This window comes from Indicator indicator, chromosome 10 (genome assembly GCF_027791375.1).
Source record: "Indicator indicator isolate 239-I01 chromosome 10, UM_Iind_1.1, whole genome shotgun sequence".
NCBI lineage: Eukaryota > Metazoa > Chordata > Aves > Piciformes > Indicatoridae > Indicator > Indicator indicator.
In genome coordinates, this window is record NC_072019.1 from 15,027,537 (window position 1) to 15,040,626 (window position 13,090).

Here is a 13,090-nt window from a genome sequence, read left to right on the forward strand (position 1 = left end):
AGTCTTATCTCTTTTGCTTTGGTTCTGCGTATTGCAGGGAAGATGTAAGTGGGCAGGAGAAGCACAAGCTCCTTACAATGCCCATCCCATTCAAGGCTGCAGAATAAAATCTTTTAAACAACGCAGATCATGTGTGTAAAGCTTCTGAAAAGACAGAAGGGTGGGCTGAGGAGTTCAGCGTCTAAGGCATTCACACTTGTAACCACTATTTGCCCCACTTTGCATGAAAAAGGGACAGCAAACACCAAATTTTTATTTCATACTACATAAAACTGCTCTTTTCACCCTCTGCTAGTAAACCCAAACTCATTGTCAATACTTTTTCCACTACTTCCTGCATGTTTTTTTTTTTAACTGAAGGTTTTTCCCCAAAGCCAGCCTGTAGATGGTAATTGACTGAATAACTGTATCACTAAATCAAGGCTGAGAGATCTGGGGCTGTTTAGCCTGGAGAAGAGCAGCCTGAGGGGATATAATCAAGGCTCAGCAAAAGCTAAAGGGTAGACGGGCAAGAGGATGCGGCCAGATTCTTTTTTCAGTGGTGCCAAGCAACAGGACAAGGTGCAAAAGGCACAAATTGGAACCCAGAAGGTTCCATATGAACTGGAAAAAAAGTTCTTTGCTGTGAGGGTGCTGGAGCCCTGGATCAGACCACCCAGAGAGGCGGTGAAGTCTCCTTCTCTGAGCTCCCTCAGCTGCTCCTTGTACACCATGCCCTCCAAACCTCTCACCAGCCTTCTTGCTCTTCTCTGGACACCCTCTAGGACCTCAATGTCTTCCTATACTGTGGCACCCAGAACTGAACCCAGTACTCAAGCTGTGGACTCACCAGAGCCATGTACAGGGGTACTATCATTTCCCCACTCCTGATGGAAACAGTGTGTCCTCCCTGGGCACAGACTTCCACTTTGATGGAATTCTCAGGCAGAGAATTCCCATTATATCCCATTTCATGAAATAAAACACACATAACCTGTCACTCCCTTCTCAACAGGCATCCTCAATGGCCATCTGATTTCTATTAAGTTTAAAGCACATTTTACCAATGTGCACTGGAATTCATATTCCATTTTCTACTTTCATTCACAAGCCAAATGAAAGCAGCTTAGGTGAAATATTGCATGCAAACAGAAAAACCGGCAGAGGCTCCTGTGTGAATAGCAAGCTGAGAATGGATTTCTTGCAACATCAATAAAGATCAAAACACTCAAGAGGCATAAACAAAAAATAACCTTCATCATTAATCAGCCAGTCACATTCCTCTCTACTTCTGGCATCAACCAAGTGAGCCCAATTAAAAAGGAATATTGTCTTTGGACATCATTATCTTGCCTCTCTCACTTGCCAGCTCTCTCGCCTACCCGCCAAGTTCCCACTGCTCTCCTTCCCAATTCAGCCTTGGCATGCAGAGGCACAGGGTGTGCTGTCTGGAGTCATCCTCTCCCCCCCACTCTGCAAATGTGACAGTATAGCACAAACCATGGACATCTCTGCTCTCATAACTGCTTATGCCTTAGCTTAGGTAAGTGACACAGAGCAGTTACATTCATGGGTGCTCCTGTGAGACTCTTCCAAGCACAAATTCAACATCTTTAGCATGGATCTATGTGAACAATATTGACAAGACCTGGTGAGGGCACATCTGGAGTACCCTGTCCAGCTCTGGGCTCCCCAGTTCAAGAGGGACAGTGGAGGGTCACAAGCACAATTAAGACACTGAAACATCTGCCTGATGAGGAAAGGCTGAGAGACCTGGGGCTGTTTAGCCTGGAGAAGAACAGCCTGAGAGGGAATCTTATTAATGTTTATAAATATCTGAAGGGTGGATGTTGTGGCAGTTTAGGCTGGATGCCCCCTGCCACTGCTACATGAGATACACCTCTGGTGTCCTGGGTGCCCACCCAGAGGGGTGGACACAGGAAATGGCGTATTTCTACCCATAAATCCTGCGCCCTATAAGGCCATCTGCAGAGTCATTCTCTTCCTCTTTCTTCCCTCTGCTCCCTGGGAGATGTCCTCTCTTATCGGGTAATGCCGGGGGAGTATCCTCAAGGCCTCTTAGGCCTGTCTAGGCCTAATGCCAGGAGGAGAATGGAGGGGGGGGCAGTCTCAGACCTGGCCAGCCTGAGACTTGCCTAGCAGTGGGAGGGGGGGGAAGGAAGAGCCCTGAGGGATTGGGTAGACCCTCAGGTGAGAGGAAGGGAGGACTGGGAAGCTTTTGGGAATTCTGTGAGGGGGTTCTGTGTGCTTTAGGATGTTCTTTTCCACTATGCTTTGTAGTTTGTAGTTTTCTGTAGCTTCACCAATTCGTTTTTCCATTTAAACTTTTTCCATCACTCTCCAATCCGTTTGCGTGTGTCATTCTTTTGTCCCTTTCGGGGCAAGAGATGTTCTGGCTGGCCTCAAACCAGCACAGATGTCAAGAAGAAGGGACCAGTCTCTTTTCAGTGGTGCCTGGTGATAAGACAAGGAGCAATGGGTACAAACTAGAACCCAAGAAGTTCCATCTGAATATGAGGAGAAAATTCTTTGCTGTGAGGTTGCTGGAGCCCTGAGGCAGGCTGCCCAGAGAGGTTGTGGAGTCTCCTCTAGAGACTTTCAAAACCTACCTGGGTGTGTTCCTGTGTGACCTGCCCTAAGTGACCCTCCTTTAGCAGGCGGTTTGGACTCGATTTCCAGAGATCCCCTCCAACCCCTAACATTCTACAATTCTATACACAGATCTCAAAGACTGACTTGCTTATTTCTGTACTGTCTCTTCTCAAAGAAAAGAAGCGGAAATTGAGGGAACGAAGAACTGGATTATGCCAAGGAGATAACTTACCTTTTGACGATCCAGGCCATCCTGGAATTACCCCTGACATAAATACTTTTGGGCTGCTCATTCAGCTCAGGTTTCTGCCCTTTGGCTGAAAAGTACCCAAGCGTTACTGCTGCTGAAGTCGAGCCAAGTCACATACATTGTCTCCTGAGTGACTGTTTTCCAACCAGGACTTCAAGCTGTTATTTGGCTGAGAAGCATCCACAGCAGCTCCCTACAGGAGGCAGCACGCTTACATCTTGTCAGGTGGATCAGTCCCACGTTCCCCTGCTGCACATCTCACATAGTTAACTCCACCGACAAAAGATCACTCAGCAGACTTATAACAGCACTTAGAGCTCTTCAGGGCCCTTTATCTCTTAGGTGGGCAGGTGCAACACATAAAATCTGCACTTACTCCTTCCAGGTGTGGCTCAGAGGCTTCCAGCACTTAGACCCTAGCACAGATAACTCTAATTATTTAAGAGCACTAATTGTAAGCAGCTGCTAAAAACACATTGCAATTGTGATGGTGATACCAGACAGGCATTTAACATTTTTAAAACCTTTTAAAATTAGCAGGCAAAGGAAACCCACCATATCACTGAATCCCAGAAGGGACCTCTGGAGATCATCCAGTTCTAAATCAGGGTCACCCACAACAGCTTGCCCACGATCACAATGTTCAGGTGGGTATAGAATCTCTGCAGAGAAGGAGACACTGCAGGCTCTCTGGGCAGCCTGCTCCAGGGCTCTTGCACCCTCACAGCAAAGAAGTTTCTCCTCATGTTTTTCCACCATGCTATGGCCAGAGCAGTAACTGCAGGATGTATGAATTTGTTATGCCTGTACATTCAGATCAAGTCTACCCAGGTGGCAGGGTGCCCTGCATACTGCTCATCAGTGAGCTTTGGTGCACAGCAGCTGTTACTTGGTTACCCTAGATGGTTCCCAACAAGACAAATGCTGAGTGTTGCCTTACTTCTTGTTAACCAACTGCAGGAATTCATCATGTATTGAGATGACTAAACTCAAACATCTCTACTAATCACCACTGTAAACACAAGCAAAAGCTGTAAAAGCCTCTACACACTACACAGCTGTGTTGGAGACACAAAGGACAGTTTCAACCATCAAAAGAAGTGCTTAATTCTATTACTCATACCAGACCACGAGCAAAATTACCATAAATATTACATTTAGCATCACCTGAATTTCTGGGATCTGGGTTTTCAGTGTGTATTTGAAATTTCTTCATTATGCACACTCTTTTAAGTAAAAAACAAAACAAAAAAAAACCCAAAAAACAACCAACCCAAATAAAAACAGAAAACCAAACCAAACCAAAAACCAACAAAACAAAAAACCTGAAGGGAAATTGTATCATAGGCTGCATCAAAAGCAGCATGGCCACCAGGTCAAGAGAGGCAATTTTGCCACTTTTCTTTGCTCTGGTGAGACCTCACCTGGAGTACTGTGTCCAGCTCTGGAGCCTTCAACACAGGAAGGACATAGACTTGATGGGTCCAGAGGAGGGCAGTGAAGATGATGACAGGGCTGGAGCACCTCTGCTATGAGGATAGGCTGAGGGAGCTGGGATTGTTCAGCCTGGAGAAGAGAAGGCTCCAGGCAGACCTAATAGCAGCCTTCCAGTACCTGAAGAGGGCTACAAGGCAGCTGCAGAGGGACTGTTTCCAAAGGCCTTCCAAAGTGACAGGATGAAGGGCAATGGTTTGAAATTAGAGAAGAGCAGATTTACATTGGATGTTATGAACAAGTTCTGCACCATAAGAGTGCTGGAACACTACAATAGGTGGCCTGGGGAGGTGGTTGAGGCCCCATCCCTGAAGATATTCAAGGTCAGGCTTGACAAGGCTCTGAGTAACCTGATCTAGTGGAGGATGTCCCTTTTCACTGCAGGGGGGTTGGACAAGATGACCTTTGGTGGTCCCTTCCAACCCAAACCATTCTCTGACTCTGTGAAAACATCAAACTACCAAAACATGCCATATTATTTCAACTTGCTAAATATGCGCATAGCAAAATCTTATTTTGCCTACTAGACTGGAACAGGCTGGAAAGAAAAAAGTTTACATGCTCTTGGAATTTCCCTCATCAGTGAGATATGTATCATTGAAAAGTTTATATGATCATCAATGTTTCACACTTCTGGCCAATCTCTAGCCTCACCTAGCTGCAGTATGCTCCTGACAAATTATAGGAAGGATCTGACACAGCAGGGAATGCCCTTAAAAATTCCACATAAAACCAATCTGTTGGGAAGACTTGAGCAATTCACACTCTGTAGCCACAATTTAACAAGGTCCACAGATGAGGGTGTACTTTAAAGGTTACTCACAACACTCAGTAAGCACTAATATGATCCTAGAAGGCTATAAAACTGCATTCAGAGACATTTCAGACTACTCTAAGCAGTACCAGCACTCCAGAAACAGGCACAAGTCTTTAATGGGATCTTCATCTAGCTGTGGGACAGTTACTGACACAGTTTAGCATGTTCTGAACACAGAACACGCAACTGGGGGAAAAAGTCAGCTCTCACTCAAGATCTCAGTTTGTATTTGTACAGCTGCTGGCACAGAAATCAGCTGAATGTTCTCTTTCAGAAACAGCAGCACCAAACTCAACGTTTTCAAAACAAGGTTTTACTACAATCCACTTCAGCATGTCAAGCAGATGCTGGGTTATTTTTAGAGCTACCAACATTCACTCTCTGCCTTAGCTCCTACTCCAGAAGGAAAATAGGGATGAAAGCAGTGTTTATTCTCTTATGATCCAAAACTCAGAGATCTTTCTGGAACTGTCCCAACAACAATAAAAGGCTTCAATATCAATTTAATTTGACATTCTCAATTACTTTGCAGCTATGCAAAGCATGAACCATCTCAATCTATTAACAAGACTTCACATTTCCTTCTTCAGAATGTTAATAATGACAACTCTGCAACGCTCTTGCTCCTTGCATATGGAGACCCTTTACACAGTAGCTGCCAAATACAAACTGGTTTTTTGAATATACTACTCCAGACCCTATCAAGCACTGCAGGTCATATATGATACAATCACACGACAGAAAATCTGATGGAAATAATTTTGTCCCAGGAAACCAAAAGGATCACAAATAACAGACACACAACCATCCTGATAGCATTCAGCTCCTGCATATAGATGTTGAAAGGCTGGCAGCAGATTACTTTTTCCAGGGGGGAAGAGGCAGGCACTACTGCAAAAAGCTGAATTCAGCTGCAGTGTTCTCTACATATTTATTCTAAGCATGTTCCCTACAGATTTTTTCTGTTCTAAGTATGTTCCCTATGTATTTATTCTGCTCTAGGCATACTCCCTACATATTTATTCATATTCTTATTTTATCTTCAATTAGAAATGAAAGAAAACACAACTCAGACTCCCCACTGAGCCTGTCTAAACTGTCCAAGAAGGTTATCTCAGACATATTTCAAAGCTGTTAGCAATAACAAGACCAGCCAAAATCTAACTCCCAACTATTTGATATAACGATTCTATGTAGATAAGTGATTTGAAACTCAACATTCTGCTGTGGTGGCAGGAAACTTCTTTAGCTTTACCATAAAAAACTGCCAGAAGTAATTTGGTCATTGTGTTAAAGCTCCCAGCTGCTCTACAGACATTAGGAAGGAAAAGCTAGATCCCAGGAAAGGATGAACAAAGGAGGAGGGGGGTGAAGAGGGTGCTCTTCTCTTGATGCCTTTGACACACTTGAGTGTCTCCATGGAAAAAATCCTACAAAATTTCAAACTAATTTTTCCAAAAATATGGGGAAGTTGAGTTTTTTTCATGGCTTTTTTGCATTCATCCTTGCTAGAAATTTAACAGTTGGTAAAGTACTGGAACAGGTTGCCCAGAGAAGTTGTGGAGGCTCTGAGCCTGGAAGTATTCCAAGCCACAGTGGACAGGGCCTTGAGCAACCTGGTCTAGTGGAAGGTGTCCCTGTCCATGGCAGAGGGCTGTGACTAGATGATTTTCAAGGTCCCTTCCAACCCAAACCATTCTATGATTCTATGAAATGTGTTGCTAGTATGAAACAAAAGCACAGATCTAGACCTTGTTTGGTCTCACCCACGCTGTTCCAGTTCTGACACATTTTTCATGTCCTTGCCTACATCAAATCTAGTCCTTTATAAAATCTGGGTCAGTTTTTACCTTGGCACTATAAAACAGATACAATAAGAAAATAAACAGAAAAATTTAAAAGTACTATTCTATCAAAAATATTCCACATAGCCAGCCCATGAAATTTCTCAAAGTAGAGGCTGGATACAAATACTGGGGAGTTGGGGGGAGGGAGGTAAAAACAAAATAACACACAGAAGTTGTGAGACAGCTCACAAGACAAAGAAAACATAAACCACACCAAGTTTAACATGCAGCTTCCACCTTACCTTGCACTGTAAGGAAGACAGATGCCGTGGTGGATCCCCCCTCATTTGTAGCAATGCAGTTGTACTTGCCAGCATCTGTGAGCTTTACAGCCTTCACCTCTAAAGATAGGTTGCTCATCATCCTCATCCGCAGGGGCTCCTTAAGCCTCACATCCCTGCCATTCCTCTGCCAGGTGAGGTTGTAACGCACAGTGCTTAACGTTAGGCAGGTCAGGACGGCTGCTTCACCAGGGACAACCGTGATGTTATTTGGAACCTGAATCAGGGGTGGAGGCTCTGTGTAAAAAAACCAGAACGAACAGCGAAACCGTAAGAGAATGCTTTGGGAACTATTGCTTGATGGGAGCGTTCCTGGTAAATAACTTCAGTACAATACAGTGCAAAAAAACCCAACACAAACTAATATTGGTTTAATATTTAAAATCATAGAATGGTTTTGGTTGGAAGAGACCTTTAAGATCATTAAGTCCAACCATTAACTGAGCACTGGTGGGTCACCACTAAACCATGTCCCTCAGTACCCTCAGCTTTGAAATCCCTCCAAGGATGGTGACTCTACCACCTCTCTGGGCAGGCTGTTCCAATGCCTGATCACTCTTGCAGAAAAAAAAAAAAAGTCCTCCTCGTGTCCAATCTAAACCTCTCCTGGTGCAACTTGACGCCATTTCCTCTTGTGACAGGATTTGTTACTAGGGAGAAGAGACCTGCTTTCATAGAGTTGTAGAGAGCCAGAAGGTCTCCCCTCAGCCTCCTTTTCTCCAGGCTAAACAACTCTGGGTTTCCCCAATGCTCCTCAAGACTTGTGCTTTAGACATGGCTGAAGCCAGGTAACAGAACCCAGGGCAGAATCCCAGTTTCTTGATGCTACCTGACAGAAGCTTACATCATAAGAACATACCTGATTTAGGTCAAAACTATTGTATCACTTAGGATGGAAGCTCACATCATGTATGAGAGAGCATCTAGGACTGTGTTACTGTGTTCTTTGAGCTCATCTTGCACTGAGGAAGGTCAGGAGTACCACAGCAAGAAGAGACAGGAACCACCACCAGATCCCACAGTCTGATCCCTGAGGTGAAATGGTGGAATCTGAACTACACACTAGATTTTTACATGCTGTGTATGAAAAAGAACATGCCACTAGCAACTTCTTCTTACAGCAACAATGAAACCAAGTCAGAAGCTGCTAATTTATGGGCTGTCAAGGAGCAACCAGCAGCATTTAAAAGTTAGGCCAACTTAAGCTTTGCTACTGGTAAGGACACAAACCCAGCAGGTTCCAGATATGGGGGGAAGCTGTTGAACCATTCAGACTGATGGGAGGAATTTGAAGGGGAAGTGAATCGGTGAGGAGCAACGTGGCGAGTAGGCAAAAAGAAGTATAAAAGGAGCCTGTGGCATGTAAAACATCACCAGTCAGTACTCTGCCCACTCCTGATCACCAGTCTGTCCTGTCTTCCCAGTAAATCCACTGTCTGTATCAGATCACTTCCCACTCTTCCTCTGTGTGTCCTGCAAGAACTAAGCGCCAGCTACTGTGGGGACCAGCGTGAGTGAACTGGGTGCCAGTACTGGAGGCAGATCACAGTGTGTAGGCTCTCTGGGACCATGGTCTGAGTACCAGCTACTGGAGCAGGCAAGAATCTGGAGCAAATTTGTACCTTCCCCAAACCAGGTGGGTGGTTGGTGTGTGCAAGTTTGTTAGCAGACTTCAAGCTGGAACAGTTGGCAAGAGGATCTGGGCAGTGGTACTGGGGGAACAGAGGGGTCTGGCAGTAGTCAGAGGATCTGCAAACTCAGAGGATGTGGCTCTAGAAAGCAGTGCATGTGTGCTCTCACTAGAGAGTTTCAATCCTTATAGCCAGCAAGAAGGATGGCAGGTGGCTCTTCCATGCTGTGCAAAAATCCTACACATAGCTGCTGCTGAATGCAGCACCCTGTCTGTGGCAGCCTGTGGAGCTGGCTGCATCGCTGTTGCCCTCTGTGTCTGCAACACCTGCTCAGCTTCACCGCTGACAAATGTGTAAACAGGAAAGCAGTAGCAGTATCTCCAAGTTTTGGCACCAAGACCCTCAGGTCCCTTGAGTTCATGGGGTTGAGCTCCAACAGCCAGGCAGGAAGAATTTCTAGGCAACAGCCATTTATGACACCCCTTAACAGTTTCCACTGAAATCTTAGGTAGATTCATAATCTTTTCCTTCCTCTTTATAGGACTTTATGTTGTAACTTGAACTATTTGTCACTATTTGCTTTCCACCCTGCTGCTCATCTGTACACTCCTACCGCACTTCTGGAAGAAAGCACTGTACTGGAATTAAACTTTGAAACCCAAATGCTTAAAATAGGAGCAGTCCTTCTGATCCTTAGAATCACAGAATGGTTTTGGGTTGGAAGGAAGCTTTAAAGATCATTTAGCCCAAGCCTTCTTTGAGAGACATGGATAAAGGAGACAAAATTTAAATGCTGGAGAAAGAAAATACACTACATATTAATTGATACATTACAAGCATATATATTAAAAGCATATATATTTGGTTTTCCCTAGTTGTGAAAAAGAAAAGCTTACAATGAATAATGTTCTGAGTGGGATGCTTTAGCAGAAATATGACAGCTGGGAGAGCTGTGAGGATAACAGGGAATTAAAAAGTCTGTATTTATTAGGAGTGAAAGTTACTCCTAAGTTCAGAGGCAGTCATAACTCCTCCTCACTTTAAGTCTCATGTGGGGTCACAGATGTGGTTCACAAGCTTTATGCTGCATCTAGATGTGGTGCTGAGGGACATGGTTTAGTGGTGACCTAGCAGTGCTGGGTTAATGGTTGGACTCGATGATCTGAAAAGCCTCTTCCAACCAAAACAACTCTGTTATTCTGTCTCTGCATAGCAGTGGATCACTCACACACTCTGCATGCTGGGTGTGCAGCTCTGCTCCCACACAAATACTGCCCCTGACAGCAATCACCCTCATTACCAAAACTGGGTATTTTAACACATGCAGAGGAGAGGCAAGAAAAGCTACACTTGTTTACATAGAATGGAGTTCCTCCTCTACAGCTTAAGCTTTGGGTTGACTGGGAGAAAAGACAAATCCTTTCCATGGACCTCTCACCAAGTGTTCTAGTTAAACTTAAAAAAGAGAGATGAAGGCCAATACAGAACCAAAATCCCATCTTTTGATTATCAGCCTGGTGGAGCACATCTTTTGGATGATACCAGCCCCTTACCCCAACAGTGCACACACACAGAGCAATCCCCAGCCAGACTCCAACCTGAATTCAGAGCACTTCTTCACTGGCACTTCAGTTAAGGAGCCTGCAAAAAGCTAACAAGCCAGTTGGTGTTTTAAAGATTTAACATCAGCAAGACAAAGACAAACTCAAGTGTTTGCTTTTTCTGAAGCTAGAAAATGTTGGCACAGCTCCAATACCTTTCACACAGCAGCTGACAAGAAGGATTATCTGTGATACACTGTCTGTCAAGCTGGGCAAACTAAGAAGGCTTGAACAGATTGTTTACTTCGCTTAATGAAGACATTTCAAGTAATTTTCTTCCAAATATTTGTACACAAGGATTTCAAAGCATGTCCCTCACATTAATCCTCTGCATGGCTCAAGACAGAACTAATTGCTGATGTTTACATAGTGAGTCAGTCTCAGTTGCTCTCTCAGTGCTTTGTAAATAAGAGGATACAGGAATTTTTCCCCTCATCACTCTTGACTTTCAAGTGCTACCAGTATCACAAGGAAGAAGTTAGGGTTCTCTTTCAGTTTTCTCTGGAAGCATGGCTGCAGCTTCTACAGCTACTTCTAACTCTCTACAACTCCCTGAAAGGAGGTTGTAGCCAGGCAGGAGTTGGTCTCTTCTCCCTAGTAACAAGTGATAGGAGGAGAGGAAATAGGCTCAAGCTGCACCAAGGGAGGTTTAGGTCAGACATTAAACTTCTTTACTGAAAGGGCTCTCAAACACTGAAACAGACTCCCCAGGGAGACGGTTGAATCCCCATCCCTGAAGGTGTTTAAAAGATGCAGGGATGTGGTGGTGACAGACAAGGTTTAGCATCAGACTTGGGAGAGTTAGAGAATGGTTGGACTCAATGGTTTTAGAGGTCTTTTCTCAACCAAAACAAATCTATGATTTTAAGAGGACTGTTTCTGTACAAACATTGCCTTGCCTGGAACCAGTGGTATCACAGTGGTTTCTTTGAATTTGTTCATACTGCAGGGAAAGGAACACCTTTGCCTGGAAAAGAAAAGATGAAACGTTCAACTACAGAGTGTGTTATTTTCGAGAATACAGAATCAGAGTCTTCTCACAGTGTGTGCACACAAAAAAAGGAAAAAAAAAAAAAAGAGAGATGAGAGTCTGTGGTCAAAACACACAGGAGGGGAAATTCTGACTAGACATGCAAAATATTTTTCTAGTGGGGGTAGTTAAGTGCTGAAGGCTGCCTGTGGAACTTGTGAAATCTCTATCCTTGGGGAGGCTCAAAGTTTGATTGGATGAATTCCTCAGAAACGCGATCAAGCTTGGAAGCTAATTCTGCTCCGAGCTGCAAATTGGACTAGGTACCTTCCAAAGTTCCCCCAGCCCAAATTGCATTGTAATTCTACAATTTATAACCCAGGTAAACCAACTGAACTAGCTACTACAGGAGATAAATGACAAGGCTACTTTGATGACAAGTAGTTACATGAAACCCTGAGGCTGAATTCCAGCTGCTGTTCTGAGCTCTGCTATCCTTGCTGCGACTCTAAATGAACTGACTCAGCTCCAGTGGTTTCCCTAATCAGGAGCAATAGTTTACACTTCTGCATGACACGTGGCTGACCCACACAAACAGAAGGCAACAGCCAATGGCTTTGTGTTTCAAAAGAAGAATTATTTTTCCCTTTCCCCTAGACTCCATAGCACCTGTGAAAAATGAAGTGACAAAATTTGCTGTAGAATGGACAGGGTTTCATCCATCCCTCCACAGACATAAATAAGCTTTTCTTCTTGATTTTTCCTACAGTCAAGGTAATAGAAGATAAAAAGATTTCCACTACTCCACACTACTAGAAAGTCCCCCCGAGTCCCAGTAGGACATCAAGGTGCTGAAGTGTATCTAGAGAAGGGCAACAATGCTGGTGAAGGGTCTGGAGCACAAGTCTTGTGAGAAGCAGCTCAGGGAACTGGAGTTGTTCAGCCTGGAGAAAAACTGAGCAGAGAACCCATTGCTCTCTACAGCTCCCTGAAAGGAGGTTGGAGTCGGGTGAGAGTTGGTCTCTTCTCCCTACTAACAAATTATAGAACAAGTGAAAATTTCTCAACATTAGAACAGGCTGTCCAGGGTAGTGGTGGAGTCCCTGTTCCTGGAGGGATTTCAGGGCAGTGTAGCTGGGGTTCTGAGGGACATGGATTAATGGTGACCTGGCAGTGCTGGGTTAACAGCTGGACTTGATGATCTCAAAGGCCTTTTACAGCCTAAACAATTCCATGATTCCATAATTACAATCATCCACTGAATCTTGTTTTAAAAAAAAAACAGACTTTTGAATGCTGCTTTCGTAATTCCCCATCTCTCAGAAAAACACATACATATAATTGAGTAAAGGTAATTGCTACTACAGCTTGAAATAAAATGAGAACAGTTGAAATTTGAAGTTCCATTTGCTGCTTCTTCAGGCCATATCTTTTCTGCAAGCTCACCTGGTGGAGGGAACTAATTAAAACAAATCGAAGGTAAATATTTAATACATATGTGCTGAATAAACATCAGTACACTCATGTACTTGGGTGAGAAAAAGCACAAAGCCCTTTGGCAATGGAAATATATTTTAGTAGCCCCAAATGCTCCATTCTGTGTTCTA

The 13,090-nt window shown here is 44.0% G+C and overlaps 1 protein-coding gene across 1 annotated transcript in view; it reads right to left on the reverse strand.

The window, feature by feature from the left end:
- Window positions 1-13,090, reverse strand: part of HMCN1 (hemicentin 1) — a 204,862-nt gene that overhangs the window by 131,557 nt on the left and 60,215 nt on the right. The window contains exon 11 of the mRNA XM_054384518.1: window positions 7,243-7,518. Coding sequence (XP_054240493.1) covers window positions 7,243-7,518 — 276 coding nt within the window. The remainder of the gene's footprint in view (window positions 1-7,242; window positions 7,519-13,090) is intronic.